The sequence below is a fragment of the Chlorocebus sabaeus genome, chromosome 28, assembly GCF_047675955.1.
Source record: "Chlorocebus sabaeus isolate Y175 chromosome 28, mChlSab1.0.hap1, whole genome shotgun sequence".
Lineage (NCBI taxonomy): Eukaryota > Metazoa > Chordata > Mammalia > Primates > Cercopithecidae > Chlorocebus > Chlorocebus sabaeus.
The window spans coordinates 14598112-14619699 of record NC_132931.1 but is presented as its reverse complement, the minus strand read 5'-3'; the positions used below and the strand labels follow the sequence as shown (position 1 = coordinate 14619699).

The following is a 21588-nucleotide window of genomic DNA, read 5'->3' as shown; positions in this document are numbered from 1 at the left end:
TTAATTCGACAGGTGCAGTTAAATGGTGCTGGAGCGATTGGATATTCATTGGCAAACAAATGAACTTTGATCCCTACCTTGCACCATATGTAAAAATTAACTCAGAATGTGTCATAAACCTAGATGTAGAACCTAAAATTATAAAACTTCTAGAATAAACTCTTTATAATCTTTAGTTAGACAAAGATTTATTAGATAGGACACTAAAAGCACCATTCACAAAAAGAAATACTTATAAATTGGACCTTATCAAAATTAAAAGCTTTTTGGAAATTCAAATTCAGATTTTAAAATTTAAAATGTTTTGGAAAACAGTGTTAAGAGAATGAAAAGTCAAGTCATGGACATTTGCAAATTACATATTTGTGAAAGGACTTGGTTTCAGAAGATAGAAAGAACTTTCAAAACTCAATAATAAGAAACAGCCCAATAAAAATGAGGCAAAGGTTTGCATAGATATGTCACCTCTGAAGATATACAGATGGCAGATAGGCAAATGAGAAGGGACTTGACATCATTAGGCATTAGGAAAATAAAAATGAAAAGTAAGATTGCATACCCTTTAGAATGGCTAAGATGAAAAACACTTGACTACACCAAGTGGTGGCAAAGAGACAGAGCAGCTGGAACCCTCATGTGCTGGTCATCTTTTAGGAAGCAGCTGGCAGCTTCTTGAAAAGTTAGAGACACCTCCCGTATGATCTCACCATTCCTCTCCTTCGTATTTATTCAAGAGAAACGAAAGCATTTGTCCCTACAAAGATTTGCGTGCATGTATTTATACCACCGTGATTTGTGATAGCCTCAACCTGTAAACGACATGAATGTTCATCCCCTTGTGAATGAATAAACAAACTGTGGTAGATTCATTCAGGGGAAATCTCTATGTCATAAAAGTAAGAATAAACTCTTGATATACTCCAGATCTTGATTGCATCTTAAAATAATTTATATAAGCCATACCATCGAAAAAAGAGTACATACCGTATGATTCTGGTTGCATAACATTTAGAAAATGCAAATTATAGTGCAGAAAGCACGTGAATGGTTGTGCAGAGATGGGGGCAGGTAGAAGGGATTAGTAGTGGGTATGAGAAGACTTAGGGGTAATGGAGATGTTCCATATTTTATTTAGGTGATGGTTCCACTGGTGCGTACAAATATTAATGTGTATCAAAGTGTATACTTTAAATATGTGGACTTTACTGATTATACTTCAGTAAAACTTTTAAAAAAATAAGGAGAGTAATTTAAGAGGGTTAATCATATGTCTAGGTGAGCTGTTCAAGAGAAATGAAAATAAGGACTAAGTAAAGGCCATTGGTGTGGTGATTGGTGGTTACATGAGAGTAGTTGGATCAGAAAAAACAATGTGAATTATTAAATAATTGGCAGGAAACTCATTTAAAAAATTGTCAGTTTTAAAGCCTAAAGCTGTTTTGGCATGATTCGTTTAAAAGAGGTGTTTTATGTATATATTCCTACCTTTATTTGCACAAGCCTTTATGTGTTTCTACTTTATAGATTGTATATTTAATATTTATTTTAGTTAGATACTTACATTTCATTTTTAATGTTTTTTTCTCTACAGAGGGATTGAAGTCTCAGGTTGCCCGCCACAGTCTGAACTACATACAGGAGATTGGAAATGGGTGGTTTGGAAAGGTAAGATGCTCTTCACTTCCGTTTGTTTCCCTCTGAATGATACTGTGTTCAATGCAGGGCTGATGAAGAATTGTGTTGTGTGGAGTTCCACGTGCCCTGTGGCCCTGCAGTACTAATTGAGTTTCCCCATTCCCCCTGTGGCAGCGTGGGGGCGTGAGAATCAGCCTTGCTGTGTGTCGAGCCTTTTCCAGGAAGGTTGTCTTATGGCTTACAGGCTGTTATAATAAAATATCATAAACTGGGTGGCTTATAAACAACAGAAATTTATTTCTCACAGTCCTGGAGGCTGGGAAGTCGGAGGTGCTGGCTGACTCAGCATCAGGTGAAGGTGGCGCCTTCCTGCTGCGTCCTCCCATGGTTGAAGGGCAGGGCAGCTCTCTGGAACCTCTTTTGGAAGGATGCGAATCCCATTTGCTCTCAAAGGCCCTCCTCCTCTCCATCACGTTGGTCATTAGGTTTCAGCTTACCAGTTTGGAGAAGACACAGGACACAAACATTTCGACCATAACAAAGGCCTTTAAAAAAAATGTATCAGAGACTTTTCTAATTGTTGACATAAGAAAGTAAGAAGGGAAAAGAAACCTGGAATTTTAGCAGCTTCAGCTTTGTATCCTCCTCAGGTTAGATTGTTTTTTTAATCCCTTCCCCTTATAGCACTTAAGCCACTTTAGAACTGTAAATACAGTCTTACAACGAAGACCATGATGAAGAACTAGCCTTCTCTCATAGCCTGTCAAGTGGCCTGTAGTAACAATGCTTTGTTAATCTTTTTATCGTAGATGGCTCAGAAGGAGTAATCTACACCCATTTCCACAGTACCACAGTTGTGCTCTGCAAGAGGTTCCTAATAGAGTAGGGATTACATTGTAAGCAGGGTGCTTATGATGGGAGGATGCACTTCCCAGTAGTCAGCCATCTGCTGCTGCTTCTCCTTCCCTTCAACATTGTCTGTATCTTTCATGTCCTCCCAACTGTATGAGTTCTCTTCCACACCATTCAGCAAAACCTGTTACATAGCAGCCATTGTTACTGGTGCTAGGGGCACGATGTGGAGGAAGATGAGTCAAACCGTGACCTGGGTGGGGTCCTGTATGAGAGATAAAACAACACCCTGTCTTCACAAGGCTTAGATAGCTAGTTGGGAGGGTCACACAGCAAACAAGTTGTGGGAGGTGGGCTCAGAGAGGTAGAGGGCAGGCAGGTGATCTGGGATATTGTGTGCCTAAAGACTGCCTTACTCAGAATGAAACAGGGAAATACTCTGGTGCTTGAGAGATCATCATGTAATTGAGTGGCCTTTTTAAAAGGATCACTCTGGAAGTCATAGAGGGGAAAGGTAAAAGCAGGGAGGAGATGGACTAGAAGGCTCCTACAGGCATCCAGGGAGAGGCCCAGGCAGCTTGAACCTGGATTGTAGCGGTGAGGCAGCAAGAAGTGGTGGGACCCAAGACAGATGTTCAGAGCATGCGGGTGCAGACTTAGGGGGGATGAGACTTGGACTGTGGAGGAAAGGCAGTCAGGTTGACTGCTGAGGACCTGATGAATTGGAAGAACAGAGTTACTGTCAACTGAAATGCAACAGACACTGCAGGAGAGGCAGGAGGAGGAGGAAATCGGGAGTTCACCTTTGCTATGTCAGATGTGAGTCGGCTGTTAGACAACTCAGTGGGGGCACCAAGTAGCTGGACTGGAAATGCAGGGCAAGAGTTGAGGAGAGAGGGTGCAGGCTGGAGATGTAAATCTGAGCGATCTCACTGTTAGAATGTATTCAAAGCTAGGAGACTAGGTGAAGTCATGGAGAATTTCAAAGTGGAAACCAGCGGGAGGCCCTGTAGCAGGGAGAGGCCAGTGCAGTCAGGGAGAAGCAGTGAGGAGGGAGAAGCCCAGGAGACAGGAGTCTTCTGAAAGTTCCAAGAAGATTAATTGCAGTAATGCTGCAGCTTACAAATGGAGGAAGATGAAGCCTGGGAGAATGAGGATTCAGCAGCGTGAGTTCCTTGGCGTCCTTGAAAGAAGCTGTTCAGGGGGAAATGGTGATGGCACATCCTTGTGTGGAATGGATTCAAGAGAGAAAGAGGAGACAGTGCTTTTAGACAACTCTCTTGGTTATATTCCGCAAGGAGCAATAGGCCGGACACGGTGGCTCACGCCTGTCATTCCAGTGCTTTTGGAGGCCCAGGTGGGGAGGATCATTTGAGGCGAGGAGTTTGAGACCAGCCTGGGCAACATAACACAACCCCATCTCTTAAAAAAAATTAGCTGAGTGGGGTGGCACATGCCTGTGGTTCCAGCTACACGGGAGGCTGAGGCAAGAGGAACACCAGGGCCCAGGAGTTGGAGGCTGCAGTGAGCCATATTTGCACCACTGTGCTCCATACTGGGTGACAGAGCAAGACTGTCTCAAAAAAAAAAAAAAAAAAAAAAAAGGAATGATTTAGTTAATTATCAGAATTTCTTGTTCTCCATTTTTCTTTCCTTATATTTCTAGTAAACACATTGAGTTCTGTTCAGGTTCTTACTCTATTTTCAGGACATTAAAATTAATCTATTTTAAAAGGAACTATTTTAAAAGAAGTCTTTTTGATCATTCTCTCTCTTTTTGATCATTCTCTAGAGTTAAATAAAAACCTTTATTCTCATTTTCATCTTAAATATTGCACTTTGAAATACCTTGGCATTGTCCTGTTTTATAAATTATTTAGCATTTCCCTTGTAGCTAGTTCTTATGTGAGGCGGCACATTCTCGTTTCATGTTCTGTGGATTTCAGTGGGATGTTTTGAAGGGAGTTTTGGTAGGAGATCAAGGCCGGGTATCATTGGATGGAGTGCGATAGGTTTTTAAGTTTCAGGGCAATGATTGATTGTAATTAACATCTGTCAGTTTACTTCTCATATGTGTAGCAGACGAAATAACAAAACTTAGTGGAAGTGTTTTTGAGGAACATTTGAGTTATGTTGGAACTGAACATATAAATTGCACTTCTGTGAAGTAATAATGTCCCTGAAGTAGAATACATTTTTAAATAAATCAAATACAAATAAGTATAAATACATTTTTAAATAAATGTAAAAGAAATATACATAAATATGTGAATATTGTCAATATCTGGTGAATGGTTTAAAATGATCCTTTTACTGAAGAAAAATATTTTGAGTTTTCCAAGCTTTTGGTGAGTTAGTATGTAAAAGAATAGAAGGTCACCTGCTTATTGCTTAACTTGTTCACCTGTATTCCATTTCCTGGTAAATACGACAGACTCCTTTATTGTTTTGATGGAAATGACACAAAAAAACTGTTCTTTGATTTTAGGTTCTCTTGGGAGAGATTTACACAGGCACTAGCGTAGCGAGAGTCATCGTGAAGGAGTTAAAAGCAAGTGCCAGCCCAAAGGAACAAGACACTTTTTTGAAAAATGGAGAACCTTACTAGTAAGTAAACCTTGTCATGTGTTCTGTAAGGCTGGTCTGTGGTCTGTTGAAAGTCAGGTGTTTAAAACTACTGTGGGATTTCTGCCTGCAACGTACATGATTAAATAAGTTCCAGGGTCTCATAAGACCCAAAATGTCCAGGCATCATCTGAAAATCACTTAGCATTCCAAGAACCAGGAGAACTCAGCCTAAACCAGAAAAGACAACAGATTCCAACACAGAAGACAGAGATGTTAGAATTACCCAACAAGAATTTTAAAGCTCTCATCATAAAAATGCTTTGTGAGCAATTGCGTCACATTTAAAACAAAAAAAATACAGTCTCAGCAGGGAAATAGAAAACATAAAGAAGACCTAAATGGAAACCTCAGGACTGAGAAATACAGGAACTCATCGTTTCAGTTACAGCCTCAGGGACATGGGGAAATATAACAAAAGATCCAGCATTATTCATGTCATAGATGTCTCAGAAGGAAAGGAGGTAGAGGATGGGGCTGAAAAAGGATTCAAAGCAATAGTGGCTAAAATTTTCTACATTTGGAAAAGAAAAAGCCTACCGATTTAAAAAATTGAGAGAATGCCAAACAGGATCAACCCAAGGAAATCCGTGCCAAGACACATAGTCAAACTTCTGAAAATGAAAGACAAAAAATCTTTAAAGCAGGGAGACAGAAACGGCACTTGACCTATAGGGGAAAGCAATGTGAAGGACAGCCGATTTCTCATCAGAAACCTGGAGGCCAGAAGGAGTCGGCACATTTTTCACTTTTCTAAAGAAAAGAACTCTGAAATTCTTTCTCCAGAGAAAATATCCTTCAGGAATGAAGGGGGAATGTCAAGACATTCCCAGACGAAAGAAGACTAAGAGAATTTATTACCAGCAAAACTACCTTAAAAGAATGACAGTTTTCTAAATAGAAATGATAAAAGGAGGCACGTTGGAACATCAGAAAAGAAGGAGCAACAAAAAGAACGAAAATACGGCTAAACTTCCTTTAAAAAACTGATAAATTGTATCATCAAAATTAAAAACATTTGCTTTGTGAAAGACCTTGGTAACAGTGAAAAGACAAGCCACAGACTGGGGGAAAATAGCTGGAAACCACATAGCTGACATGGGACTCATATCTAGAATGTATAAGAAACTCTCAAAACTCACAGAGAAAAAATAACCTAATTTGAAAATTGTCAGAAGACATTGAGACATTTCACCAAAGAGGAGATAACATGGATAGCAAATAAGCACATGAAAAGATGTTCAGTGTCACTAGCCACTAAAGAAATGAATTAAGATCCCTTCATACCTATTAGAAAAGCTGTAATGAAAAAAGTGACAATACCAAATGTTGGCAAGAATGTGGAGAAACTAGATCCCTCATACATTGCTGGTGGAAGTGTAAAGTGATAGAGCCACTGTAGAAAATAGCTTGGCAGTTGCTTAAAAAAACAAAACATACGTTTAGTTATATATTAGCATTAGTTATACATTAGCATTCTCCAGAGGGACAGAACCAATAGGATGTGGATGTACGTGTATATCTAGAAAGAGACTTTTTAAAGGAATTGGCTCATGAAGTTATGGAAGCTGGAAAGTCTAGAGTCTGCAGGGTGAACCAGGAGGCTGGAGACCCAGGGAACAGTCGATGTTGTAGTTCAAGGCTGAAGGCCCTCTGCTGGCAGAATTCCTCCTTCTGTGGGGGAGTTCCGTCTTTGTTCTGTTAGGGTCTTCAGCTGATAGATGAGGCCCACCATTGTTGCAGGATCTGCTTTACTCCCAGTCTGCCGATTTAAATAATGATCCGCTGGGCACGGTACCTCAGGTCTATAATCCTAGCCTTTTGGGAAGCTGAAGCTGAAGGATTGCTTGAGCCCGGGAGTTTGAGACCAGCCTGGGCAATGAGGTGAGACCCTGTCTGTACAAAAAAATAAAAAAAATTAGTTGGGCATGGTGGCACCACGCACCTGTAGTCTCAGCTTCTCAGGAAGCTGAGGCAGGAAGATCACTTGAGCCCAGGTGTTCAAGGGTGCAGCGAGCCATGATCACACCACTGTACCCTAACTTGAATGACAGAGTGAGACCCTGTCTCGGTCGGTCGGTAGGTAGGTAGGTAGGTAGGTAGGTAGGTAGATTGATTGAGACAGACAGACAGTAATTTCATGAATAAACACCCTCACCGAAATGTAATAAGGATAATATTTGACCAAATACCTGGGCACTATGGTCCAACCAAGGTGACACAAAATTAACCGTCACATCATACAACGCAGCAGTTGCACTCCGTGACATTTATTCCAGAGCAGTGAAAACTTACTTCTGTACAAAAACCCTTGCATGATTGTTCATAGCAGCTTTGTTTGTAATAGCCAGCAGTTAGAAAAACTGACATGTCCGTCAGTAGGTGAGTGGTTCAGCAAAGCGGTACATTCCTGGAGTACTGCTCCCACATTAAAAAAAAAAAAAAAAAAATGAACCATTGACACATGGAACACCTTGGATGATCTCAGGGGGATTATGTTGAGTGAAAAAATCAATCGCAGAAGGTTACGTACTATACCGATTCCATTTATATAATATTCTTAGAATTAGAACATTCTGGAAATGGAGAACAGGTTAGTGGTTGCCAGCGGTACACATGGGTGGGGTGGGAAGATCTTCGTGGTGATGGGATAGTTCTGAGTCTCCGTCGAGGTGACGGTTACACACATCTGTGCACGGGCAGACCCGGCAAGGAGCCCCGCACACACTTTATCACAGTGGCAGGTCCCGAGTTTGGGTTGTACTGTACGTCATTGTATCAGATGTAACCAGCAGGGGAAACTGGGTGAAGGGTAAACCAGACCTCTCTCTGCTGTCTTTGCAACTCCTGTAAATTCATAATTGTATCCAAATAAAAGGTTTTGTTTTTGTTTTTGTTTTTTAAAAAAACAAAAAACAAAAAAACCCTATTTTAGCATACCTTTTATTTAACTATATTTTCTTTTGGACACAATATTTTCCAAAAGGAGTTTGCATATACTGTGGAAATGTATGGAAAAGAATGTATAAGCTAGATAGCCTAAAGGAGAAACTGAGTTATTGAATATCTGGATTGAAATACATATTGAAGTTGTCTTCTTGTTGTCGCCGTTTTGAGACAGGGTCTTGTTTTGTCCCCCAGGCTGGAGTGCAGTGGTGTAGTCATGGCTCACTGCAGCCTCCACCTGCTGGGCTCATGTGATACTCCCAGCTCAGCCTCCTGAGGAGCTGGGACCACAGTTGCGCATCCCCACACCCAACTAGTTTTTCCGTCTTTTGTACAGATCAGCTCTCCTTTTTTTGTCCTGGCTGAAATACTTACTGAATTTGTATATACAGTTGGCCCTCTGTATCCACGGGTTCTGTATTCATGGATTCAACCAATGGTGATTGAAATTATTTTTTAAAAATATTAAAAATATTGAAAATATTTAAAAATGGAAAGAATTCAGTAGTAAAAAATATATATAAACAATACAGTATAACAGTTTTTTACTTAGCATTTACATTGTATTAGGTATTACAAGTAATCGAGATGATTTATATGGGCGGATGTGCGAAGGTTATGTGTTGATATGACACCATTTTATGTTAGAGACTTAAGCATCTTTGGTTTGGATTTAGGTATCTTCAGGGATTTATGGAACCAGTCTCCTGGAGGTACTAAGGGATGACTGTATAGTCTGCCCTCTTTTAAATGCTGCTTTAAAATATTATCTCTAAACTTAAATTACTAAAGATAAAAATTCTTGAGGCCAGGCATGGTGGCATGTGCCTGTAATGGCAGCTATTTGGCCAGCTGAGGTGGGAGGATCCCTTGAGCCCAGGAGTTGGAGGCTGCAATGAGCTATGATTCCACCACTGCACTCCAGCCTGGGTGACAGAACGAGACCCTGTCTCTTGAAAAAAATTTTTTAAGTTTCTTATGTTAAGATTTCTTTTTTAATTTGTGAAAATATTCACTGGATTGGCTTTGAATTACTTACTAGATAACTTAGAATACACCTTTTAAGTATAATCTTCATGATCTTTTCAGCCTGTCATTTATTTAAATATTATATAAATTATGAAAAAATTTGGATTACTGTGTGAATAAATTTGTTACTATGCCTTTGTTTGAATAATGTTATTATCATGCTTCCTGATGAACAATATTATGGCTTTTATTTTTCCCAGTATTCTTCAGCATCCAAATATTCTTCAGTGTGTTGGACAGTGTGTAGAAGCGATCCCCTACCTCCTGGTGTTTGAGTTCTGTGACTTGGTAAGTTATTAGAAGGAATTCAAGTTTGAGCATTCCAAAGGTTGTACTCAAGCGTTTTTGACAGATGGACGTGCTGGACAAGGGGTTGCTTTCATATCTGTCCCCCACTTGAAGAACTTTATGATGTGTTACTTTTATTACCTTTGGTAATAGTGACAGTGTTGACTGACACTTACATAGTGGTTTGTTACACTCCAGTCCCTGTGCTAACCTATTTAGTTGCCTTACCACACTTAATGATAACAAACTCCAGAGTTAGGTGCCAGTATTTGTCCATACTTTACATGTGATGGCCATGTTGTGGATCAAGTGTGTAGCAGAGCCAGAGCCAGAGCTTGGATCTAGATGTGCCTCTTCTGAGAGCTTGAACTGGGCTTGAAACATCTTGAAACACTTTAACCTCCTGAGAGAGCCGAATCTCTTTACCTCAAGTACTCCTGATCCGTCAGCATCTGAAAATAGCAAATGTATGTGACATTTATATGTTTAAAGAACTAGATTTATTTTCTTAAAAACCTTATTTCTTAGCATGATAATATTATTTATTGAGACAGTTGGAAAGATTGTTCTTTGTGCAGTTTTATGAATAATTTCAATAGTAATTTCTATGTGAAATTTCCTCTGAACATCTTTTCCCGCATGCAGAAGATTTCGTCTTTTTTAAAAGCCCATTTTTAGCATGTAATTGTTATCTTCCAAAAACAGTGGTGAGCTGTTAATTGGATGAGTCAGGTTTTAATTGATTTCTTTGCATCATCTCAGTTTTCAGAACATTAAAACTTCCGTGGCTGTGCATAGAAAAATAGGAGTACCCCAAAACAAATTCCCAGTTAAGTCAAATAACATTTTCATCTGTTTAAATAAAGAACAGTAAGCATCGTGATTTTTTTGTTTTAATTCCTAAGTGTGATTCGAATATTTCTCTCATTGGCAGAGGTGGTTGATTAATAAACTTGGTAACATTAGCTTTCGTTGGATTATGTAATAGTGACTCTCAAATATCTGTGGCTTATAGCAACTAAGTAGTTCTTGCTCGTCTTAGGTGTTGGCTTTGAGTAAGCTGTGGCTCTCTTCTGGGCTGCGTTCATCTTCACTCCAGGATCAGTGTTTTTTCGTGCCTGTAGATGCTGGAAAAGAAAAAAGAAAAAGTGTATTCTGATGTCGTTCCTTAAAGTATTGTTTCTGGGTCCTCTGGGTCAAGTTTGTGAGGTTGTTTAAGTCTCTCGTATCTTCTGATTTGGGGGAAGGAGTGTGGAGGGGGTTTGAGTCAGTTTTCTATCGGTTACTGAGAGAAGCTCTGGTTATAGATTTTCCTTATAATTCTGGCTGTTTTTACATTTTGGTGCCCTGTTATGTAGGCATGAACATTTAAGGTTGGTATAATTTCCTGTAATTTGAATCTTCTGTCATTATGAAGGGGCTCTCTTTAAGGTTAAAAGCATTAATAAAAATAAAATCTGCTTTTATTGATACTGATATAGTTAGACCAACTTTCTTTTGGTTAGAATTTGCCTGTCAAATTATATTTTTGTCAATCCTTTTCTTCTCTGGTTTGCATCTGTTGTAAATAGTTTGTTGTTAAAAATTTTTTAAATCTTGCAATCTTGGTCACTTAAAATGGAATATGTAGTTCATTTACATTTCTTGTAATTAGTGCGATATTTGTAATTTTATCTACCTATTTGGTATTCTTTTTTGTACCGTTTTACAATTTTTCTTCTTTGCTTTTTTTCTATTCTTCTTTGGGATTCTCAATTGTTTTTGTTTGTTTCAGTTTTCCCCATCTACAAGTTTGGACTTGAGATATTTGTTTCTTAATTTTTTGTGTGGTCACACTAGAAATTACAACATGCACATTTTTTAACCTAACAAAGTCTAAAATTAATATGTTAATCCTGCCCCAAAGGAGCTGGAACCTCCTAGAGCTCTGTCTCCATGTAAGGAAAACTGGAATTACACCTACTTTTCTGGGCCACCCCATATTGTCTGTGATTGTGGAGGGTGCTTATTCATTGGACACTTAACTGGAGTAAGGCAGCTGCACCTGGAGGTGCTGAGACTCAGTGTGCTTGTCCTCCAGGTCCCCCAGTGAGAGGTGACACATCATCAATTATTTAGTAGAGGCGTGAGAGCTAAGAGGAAGGAGTTCGCACTGGGATTTCTCAGGGGTTTATTGCATATTATTATATAATTGGTTTTGATAATCTCAGTATGATCAGAGTTATAAAATGTATGATCCTAGGTTATTGTGATATAAAAATGGCTTCCTTTTAGTCTAGCTCTGTGTGACCCATGGTAGGTGATTTTGGCACTGACACAGAATCAACAAAAAAAAGTTAGGACACGGAGACGCGCCCTTAGGTGACGAGGCAAGTCTGCTTGTCAGAGGCCCACTATTCTGAGATGTTTCATGTTGCCTTTTTTGGTCCCTAAGCTCCTTATATTAATTATAAATAACAGTTGAGGCATATTCTTTGTGAGTGACCATCACAGAAATAGAGCCGGAGTCAGCGTCTGTTTGACAGTCGCCTGTTTCCCGGCTGATGGAAGTGGCTTGGAAAACTATCTCATATGTTTTAGCATTTTCCAGTTCTTCTTTGCCTGTCTGCATCTGTCCCTGAAAGTTCCAGTAGACAGTGTTAGTTTTTTCATACAGTGGTCAAAGACCTTGGCCACTCTGCTTCATGTTTTTTTCTGAATGGATTCAGAAGACGGGCTTTGTTTTAATGCTATTTTAATTTATTTTTTATAGCAGCTGTCCTTTTTGGGAGTAGTAATTTAACCTGTTTTATAAAGAAACACAAAAACATAGTGAAATAACTCCTTTATGTTACCACAAATGACCCAGTATTGACAAAATTCTAGAGTATTTTTTGTATCTTTATCATTGTACAGACATCATTTTTATGAAAATATAAGAAATACATCTGTTCTTTAACTCAGCATCCTTATAATTTTTCCCCAGCCATTTTAGAGCTCAGACTTAAATACATGTTATCCAAATACTTAGACTAAGTATTCAAAGCATAGTAACTTACCTAGATTTGATTGGCTCTTATACTTTGGGGTGAATATTATACATACAGCCTTCTAGAATGAACAGATGTGACTTCATGAAATACATTTTATGTGACCCTCATAAGTCACTCGGGGACATTGACTTATGAACATCCCGAGGAGCTCTGGACCCCACCAAAAACTTCCACTGGCAGTGCAGAGCTAATAGCTATGTTTAATTTAAGCATCCCACCCAGTGGTACATTGATCAATACAATTTTTTAAACAATCATTGTCCTCAAATAATTAAAAATACAATTACTATATGATCCAACCAATTCCACTTCTGGGGATATATACAAAAGAAGTGAAAGCAGGCCCTTAGGCAGATATTTGCACACGTTATTCACAATAATGGATTATTATCGAAACCACTATTCACAGTAGCTGGGAGGTGGAAGTGGCCAAGTGTCCATCGATGGGTGAATGGATAAACCAAATCTGCTCTGTGCAATAGAGGATTATTAAAAGGAAGGAAATTCCAACACAGGCTACAGCGTGAATGAACCTTGAGGCCATTATGCGAAGTGAAACAAGCCAGTCACAAAAAGACAAGTTCTGTGTAATTCTACTTACAGGAGGTACCTAGAGTAGTCAGATTCTTAGAGACAGAAAGTGGAAAGGTGGGTGCTAGGGGCAGGCTGGGGCTGGGAAATGGGGAGTTGTTTAATGGGTGCAAAGCTTCAGTTTTGTGAGTTGAACAAGTTCCGGAGGGGGCTGGCGGTAATGGTTGTGCAGCAAGGAGAATGTTCTTAACTCTGGAATTGTAAACTTAGACATGGTTACAATGCCAAGCGGTATTTTATGCATTTTTTTTTTTTTTTTTTTTACCCCAGTAGAAAAAAAATGGATAAGTACCTCCCACAATTTAAGGCACCGTGTCAGGTGTTCCTGTGTTAAGAGGAGGCTAGGATGCCCTTTGGAAATCTTTGGTTATCACTTGGCATGGCCAGTCTTATGTCAGAGTCAAGGTCATAAACACAGGGTGCCACCAACTTGTCCAGCGGTGAGAGGTCACATTGTTTCCTTGGTCAATTTCATACATATCACTTCTGGGCCCTCGTAAACTTGAAAAGGAACAGATTTTCCAGCAGCAAGGACTAGGGGCCTGACAGGGTTCTTGGCACTGAAGTCCAGTTTCTCTGGGCTCCCACTGTGTGGCAAGAGCGGTCAGGTAGCACCAGCCCAGGGAGCCAGAGAGGGTATCCACCTGAAGGGACCAAGGGCTGTCCCATGGGACACACCAAAGTCTCACTTTGACACTGAGCCTGGATGACCCAAAACCTGCCCAGGAACAGGCCTTTCTGATCAGAGGGGCATAACCCAAGGCAGGACCTGCCCCCTGGCCACAGTCCAAGGGACACAGAGGGCAGCGGACTGGGCTCTGTAAAAAGCCGCCATGGCCATGGTGAAGGACCGGCTATCTCTGCCTGTCTTAGCAGGTCAAGAGCGATTGAATGAACAGTGGCCTTTTCAGTCGTCATCCTGCAGTCATCGTGCCCAGTGATAACATCTCCCAAGTAGAAAGGAGAAAATATTTTTGCACTTACTTAATTCCTTGTAAGATGGAATTAACCAGCCTGTTTTTAAAAGGCACTTAATCATGGAATTTTTATGAAAGTAAATGAAAACTCTTCTGAGTGCTTTTGGTAGCTGGCCTGCAGCCACAGATTTGCATTGCTGACGGCGGCAGTGTTGATGAGAGGGGCCAAGAGATGACTGGAGGGTGTTTTATAGAGCTTGTTGCCGTGGCAGGTACACACCGCTCTCACGTGAATATCAAGGCAATGAGACTTTTGATTAAGGATCACTCACTCAACAAAAATGGATTGAGCAAATTCGAAGTGCCAGAAGCTGCCTGGTGCTTTAAGGAACACAGAAGTGAATAAGCCCCTGACTTGCCTGCTCCGATGTTCGTTCTGCCACTCACTGGTTTATCACCTTGGAAAATTCCTTAACCTCTTCTGTAAAATGGCAGTAATACTGTCCCCCCTTAGAACTGCCCTGACCATTAAGTAAGATGATGGATGAGATTACCGAGCACAAGGAAAATGCTCAGTAAGTCGTGGCCATTTTTAGTTATTAAAGTTGATTGATTCTAATTATTAAATAAATAGAAGTACGGGAGTCCTAACCAGGATCACTGGGGAAGGCTTTGCAAAGGAAGTGTGGTGACGGACACTGTGCCCTGGTGGCGAGGCCGGCTGGGTCTGTTGGGAAGGCTCAAGAGGAAGGGGTAAGGACAGGGAACAAAGCACGCTAGAGACCAGGCTGCCAGCAGGGGGAGAAAGAGGAGGATGTAGACTAACCTTCGCCACATCCTAATCTTTCTTATTGGTCAGCAATTTCTTCAGCGCCATCACCTGGCTCCGGAGCAGATGATACTGTGTTCTTGAGTGTTGTATACTGAGCTCTTTTACTAAATTCAGCCAGTAAAACACAGAGTCAGTTTCTGAAGGCAGTTCGCAGTGGAGAAGGGGAGGGCGTCCACTGGCCTGTCTTTGACAGCAGCGCGTTGCTCTGTGGGACTGCACTCTTCCGTCTCTCATGAAGAGCGGTGACTTGGGGGCAGAATCAGAGGAGCTTAGACTCGTGGGCTCTTAGACCTGGAAGGAACCTTGGCCACAACGGGGAGTATGATGGGGAAGGTCTGAGCTCTCTGGGTCAGGCCTGGTGCTGGGCGTTTGATGTGTGTTCCGATCTAGTGAGTTGTCTTGACAACGCTGTGAGACGCGTAGGAGTAGCGTCAGTCTACAGATGAGGAAACCGAGGCTGAGAGAGGGGAAGGGACTGACTGAAGAGTTACCCAGGCTGCTGTGTCAGGGTTGGTGCTGGACTAGCCTGAGGGCGCAGAGTTACTAGTGCCAAAGCGAGTGTGTTTCTGGGTGGCTTGATTTTATTCTAGTTTTATTGTATTGTTTTAAAATTAGAGATGGGGTCTCACTCTATTGCCCGGGCTGGTCTCAAGCGATCTTCCCACCTCAGCCTCCCAAAGTGCTGGAATGACCCGGCCCTGTGTGCTTTTATACCAGGTGGTTTAATGCCACCACCAGCGGGAGGCCTCCATTTTAGAATTGGCCTTTGGTGCAGAAATGCCTAATTAATGGGCAGCTCTTCTTTATGATTGTAGTTATTAATAAGCCCATACACCAGGGCACCTCAGGTCAGCAGTTTCTCCTCAGGCACCAGGCACACCAAGATGGATGATGTGTCATTGCCCCTAAGGAGCTCATGTAGAGAAGAGGGAACACGGAGTCACGGTGGAACAGGCATGAGGAGGGCCAGGGGCACAGGTGGACGGGGTCCCTGACCAGAGCCAGCAGAGGGGAGGCCTGTGCTGGACAACCACATGGGTTGAGGTGTGCGGGTGACTGGGTGGGGGGTATGTTCCCAGTCCCTGGGTCTGCCCTGTTCCGGTGCCTGGCCCTGTGCTGGGGCCCTGCCAGTGGCCTTGGCCCTCCCCATACGTGGCTGCAGCCCGGGCACTACGGCCTTGGCCCTTGCTGACAGTCTGCTCCAGCTGCCTCTAGCCAGGCCCTTCCTGTCTTCCCTGGTGCCTGCTCCCCCTCCCCTGCATTTCGTCCATCGGCACTGCTTCCCCATGTGTGTGGCCAGCCTGCTTCTAGGTGCTGTCTTCTCCCCGTCACTGCAGTGACAGATCATTGCTGCTTATAACCAAGGTGTGCACCTGTAGCTGAAGCACCAGTGACACGGGGTGGCCGCTGTGATCTCAGCAGAGGTTCTCTGGCGCCCTCCTATGGTGCTGGGGCAGGCTGATGGGGGCCTCACTGTTGTCTGTAAAAGTCTAAAAAGAAAAACACTTTTAATAGAAAAAAAACTTACAGAAATAAAAATATTTTTGTACAACTGTACAATGTGTTTTTGTTTTAAGCTAAGTGTTATTACAAAAAGACTCAAAAGTTTAAAAAAAATAAAAAGTAAAAAAGTTACAGTAAGCCAAGGTTTATTATTGAGAAAGAACAATTTTTTATATAAATTTAGTGTGGCCTAAGTGTCTCTTGAGCCCAGGAGGTCAAGGCTGCATACAGAAATACTTGCCATCATGTTACAGTGGCTTACACTATTCGGTGCAGTAACATGCTCTATAGGCTTGAAGCCTAGGCTGTAGCAAGAAACCACCCTACGTAGCCTTGGGGCACAGTAGGCTGACCATCTAGGTTCGTGTGACGTTTGCGCTCTGTGACGCTTGCACGATGGTGAAATTGCCTAACACATTTCTCAGAAGGCGTCCCCAGTGTTAAGTGACACATGGCTGTATTTTAACTGAGTTTTAGAATAATCTAGACTCTCTGTTCTCAAAGTAACATTTACTATACAAAGATAAACTTTCAAAGAGAATCAGATTTTACTTGCTTAAAGAATATTATTTTTGGCCGGGCGCGGTGGCTCACGCCTGTAATCCCAGCACTTTGGGAGGCCGAGGTGGGCGGATCACGAGATCAGGAGATCAAGACCATCCTGGCTAACACGGTGAAACCCTGTCTCTACCGAAAATACAAAAAATTAGCCAGGTGCGGTGGCGGGCGCCTGTAGTCCCAGCTACTCGGGAGGCTGAGGCAGGAGAATGGCGTGAACCCGGGAGGCGGAGCTTGCAGTGAGCCGAGATCGCGCCACTGTACTCTAGCCTGGGCGACAGAGCGAGACTCCGTCTCGGAAAAAAAAAAAAAAAAAAGAATATTATTTTCCCAAATTAAGTGTCTTTGGCTAGCTTTAATGTACAGAGTAATGAAGTAATAAATTTAAAAGCCCAGTAAAAATGTGAAATTTCAGATTTACTCCTAAATTCATTCTTCTTAGATTATTACATAGAAATGATAGGATGGGGCTGCCTTGGGAAAACAGTTGTCCCGGCTTTAACCTGTAGGGCATCATTTAGAATGTCTGTATAAGTGTTTTTTCTTTTTTCTCCCATTCATTAAGCAAATATTAAACACATGCTGTGTGCCCAGCACTGTTCTAGGTTCTAGAGACATAATAGGGAATAGACGGAGTCCTAGCCATGTCTAGCTTGGTTTCTAGTGGTAGAGACAGACAAAGAAAACAGCAGGGAGGAACCCAGGCTATCACGGTTGGATTTATGTTTTCAGGGACTGGCTTTGGCTGCTCAGGCCAATGAGTGCAGGGAGGCCGCAGGGGGACTGGCGCAGGCGTGTCCTCAAGGTGGGGGCGTGCAGGGACCAGCACCATAGAAGCGGAGGCATGAGAGGTAGTTTGAAAACAGACCCAGAACTTGGTGACGGATTGGATGTGGCCCCCTAGAGGCAGAACTCACCAATGACATCCTCACTTTTTGTCTGACCCACTGGGAAAACGGCGATGCCGCTTACTGAGATTGGCGGAGGTTTGTGCCGGAGGACTCTTAGACAGCAGTGAGGGAAGTCGAGTCAGGAGATGAGGGGCTGGGCCAGAGAGGCGTACGTGAGGCGTAGACTTTCAAGCTATGGGGTGACTGAAACCCCTGGGCAGGGAGCGTCCCCAGGGCTGAGGACCAGGATGGAGCTCCAGGGTCCTTACGGATCAGCAAGAGGAGGGAGAGCCAGTCGGGAGGCCGAAGAAGGAGCGGCCAGTGGGATAGGAAGAAACGCAGGAGGTTGCGGTGCCCAAAGGCTGGTGAAGAAGGACGTGTTGAAGGAAGGAAGGAATGGACCCGTCTCCATTAACGCTGGTGAGATGAGACCCAGCCAGCTCTGCTTGGGGAGAAGCGGGCAGGTCACTCCTTGATAGGCCTGGCCAGAGCAGCTGCCACTGAATGGTGGATGAAGGTGCTTCTGATGGGGGCCAGGGGTTCCTGAGCGAGGAGCCAGGACCGACCAGGCTTCTGAGGAGTTTAACCACAGAGAGGAGAGAGAACTGGAGGGCTGGGGAGGGGAGGGCTGGGTTTACCTGGGAGGTGTTTGGGCGCCAGAGCAGAGAGAAGAGATGGACTCTCAAGAAGATTGAGCTTAGAAAGGCACAAGGACGAAGAATCCATGGCAACCAGAGAGGAGATGATGTATAAGGTTATGGATGCCAGTGGGTGGGGGGACCAGTGGGGCTGAGAAAAAATAGACGCAGGCAGGAGAGCTGCTGGGAGGGAAGAGACGCCCCGGGCGGCGCGGAGGCGTGGCGGCGTCAGCGGCCCCAGTCTGCAGGTCTTCTGTTTCATTAGCAGAAGCGGGGGTGTTGCGCTGTCTGTATCATTCTTTCATCCTTTCAATAAAATTATTGAAAATTATGTTTTTTCCCCAGAATCATCCTGTTAAACATACAAATGACTTTAATTTTTCAGTTCTAAAGCTATTTACTTGTTAACTTTTTGCACTGTTTTGAAATTAATTCATTGCTCCCAGTGTCCTGCAGAAAAGCTATATAAAGCCCGTCCTGGCCATTCATGTCAGCATTGAGGAGGGGACTTGCAAGGAACCCATTTACAGGTGTTTGAATGACTCATTCCACGAAGGCATTGCAGGTCACTTGCTCTGTTGCTGGAGTGCTTGTTGTAGCGCTCTGCTGCCATCTAGTGTCATAAGTTTTCTTTCAGGAGTTTTTTGTGGGGTTTTGGGAAGCTGAGAAATTTATAAAACGTGGATGAAGGAATGTTCATTTTAATTCAGAATACTTTGCTGTTCTTGGTGAGCTTTTTTTCTTTAAACAATGGACCATAATAATCACCATTATTATCATCATTGTATCACTAAGCACCATTAAAATACAAATGAATCAGATATCTAAATATAGGTTTGTCCGTTTTGGATAGAATGAATCAAATTTTAGTACTTGCTTAACATAAACATCTTGACTCTAATTAAAGATTTTATGTTGATTTTTCCTTTTAAACTGCGGTACCAGGGGAGCTCTACTGACCTTCCTGGAACATAGAAGTGACCCTGGATTTTACACAATGCATCACAAGTCTCATCCATGAGAACTATGACCAGGGGCCTCCAGTAATCTTTGATGTTATTCCCTATTCCTGGGTTAAAGATATTTTTGCCTGGAAGGTACTGATTTTATCTATTCTTAAGGAAAACCCCCTTCTGTTGATTATATTCTGTCCTTGAGTGAAATTTGGGAAGTGAACTATTATGGAGAGAAGACATTTTAAGAACAGCAAGTGGTGGTGAATATACTTTAGTATCCTTGAGAAGCAGCCACGCCCAGTCTGTGCTTCCTCTGCCTTCATGGCCGGAGTCGCAGTTCACTGCCTGCCAGCAGCCGCTGTTGGTGTTGAAGGCTGGCCAGATTCGGTCCAGCATAACCATGTTTTCGTGTGAGAGCAAGTTTTTCCTTAGATGGGTGCTGGTGGCGGAGGGGTTAGGCAGAAGAATTTGATTGCCATTTCATTGGTAATGTAGGTAGACTTAGGCTTTGTTCATGTTTACTTTCTGTACGGGCTACCTTATGAAACTCCCATCCGCCTGTAGTCCTGGAGTTTTCTGCTGGAATTTTTCTGGGTGAATTTAATTGTCTTCTGAATCATTTGTTATCCTTCCAGCTCCCAAGCTCCACAGAGCCTAACCTGGATGGAAGGTCATATTCATGTGTTTTTACAAGGAAAAAAAAGAATGTCTCTTTCTCCACTGGAGTGGCTCCTAATTTCGTTGGGAACAAAGGAGAGGGCACCATGTTTGGAAGGAATGTGTGAAGGACAGTGATACCAGGTGCACGGCACCGAGGGAAGGCCACTGCTCCCCTAGCAGAGCAGTCACGTGATGCTTGGGAGACCCCTGCAGATTGATGGGATTGACCTTCAGTTGTTTTATATTCATTCTTACAAAATACATTGATGTTGTCTGCATACTGATTTAATTCACTTGCTAAATAGAACTTTCTTGACTAGCTGGTAAACCAAAAAGTAGAAGCACAGCCCTACCATTTATTAGCTCTGTGGCCTTGGGCAAATTTCTTACCCTCCCTAAGCCTGAGTTCCATATCTGGTAAACATCTCAAATTGTATTTGCAGTAACAAGTGCAAAAACTCCTAACACATCGCTTGGCTCAGGGCTCAAAGCACAAATGGTGGCGACTATTAATATCAACATTATCACTCATGTAAAGATCTTGGAAACTGGGAATGGAAACAAATTTAGATTCTTGGAGTGGACCTAGAAGTTACCTCAGAATGTACTCAGTATTAAATATGGGCAAATGTTTGTAAAGGAATACTGTGTTTTAAGGTTTTATTCTGGGAGGTATTTGATAAATTGGCTATCTTCAGTAACAGTTACAAGACATGTACTCTTTAGTTGGTCAAGGAAAATGTCCTTCCTCGGGAATCTTTTATTTTTTCTTTTTTTTTCCTGCTCTCTGCCTCCAGGAGTCTTTTCTTGACTCAGATTTAAAGAACACTGAAAGCGACTGGCTTGCTTTCTAAATTTTATTAACTGACTCAAGGAAGCTTTAATTTGGAATGAAATTGTATCAATAAATATTTAATCACGTGGTAAGGAGAATATGGAAGATTTTATTCCCTCAAAAGGGTATTCCCCATAACAGCTATACTGTAAACTCCCCAAAACATAATGTCCTAAATGAAAATCATGAAATAAAGGCCAGGCGCGGTGGCTCAAGCCTGTAATCCCAGCACTTTGGGAGGCCGAGACGGGTGGATCACGAGGTCAGGAGATCGAGACCATCTTGGCTAACACAGTGAAACCCCGTCTCTACTAAAAAATACAAAAAACTAGCCGGGCGAAATGGCAGACGCCTGTAGTCCCAGCTACTCGGGAGGCTGAGGCAGGAGAATGGTGTGAACCTGGGAGGCGGAGCTTGCAGTGAGCTGAGATCTGGCCACTGCACTCCAGCCTGGGCCACAGAGCGAGACTCCGTCTCCAAAAAAAAAGAAGGAAGAAAATCATGAAATAAAGACAGCATAACAGAGGGAAGTCTTGGAGGAGGCCTGGGGAGCCCCGCAGTATCATGGCCATGTGCTGGGTGTCTGACTGTAAGTTTGTTTATTTTCCTGCTCAGGTTGCTCCCCTTTGAAGAGTAGGCTTGTTAATGTAGTGAGTTCTTCTGGAGTGGGTGGAATGTTCTTTCTCTTCACCGTCTCAGGACAGCACAGGGTCCTGGGAAAGGTGGGGGAGACCTGAAGCAATTGTTGCTGTACTACCTGGACTTCTCCTTTCCCGCCCATTTTTCTTTCCTTCTCTCCCA

At 42.5% G+C, this 21588-nt stretch overlaps 1 protein-coding gene across 2 annotated transcripts in view; it reads left to right on the top strand.

The window, feature by feature from the left end:
• The window catches only part of LMTK2 (lemur tyrosine kinase 2), a 108657-nt gene that overhangs the window by 47364 nt on the left and 39705 nt on the right, over window positions 1–21588 (top strand). For both annotated transcript variants that reach the window (XM_008018705.3, XM_008018704.3), the window contains exons 4-6: window positions 1592–1665; window positions 4976–5094; window positions 9288–9375. In XM_008018705.3, the coding sequence (XP_008016896.1) occupies window positions 1592–1665; window positions 4976–5094; window positions 9288–9375 (281 nt within the window). The remainder of the gene's footprint in view (window positions 1–1591; window positions 1666–4975; window positions 5095–9287; window positions 9376–21588) is intronic.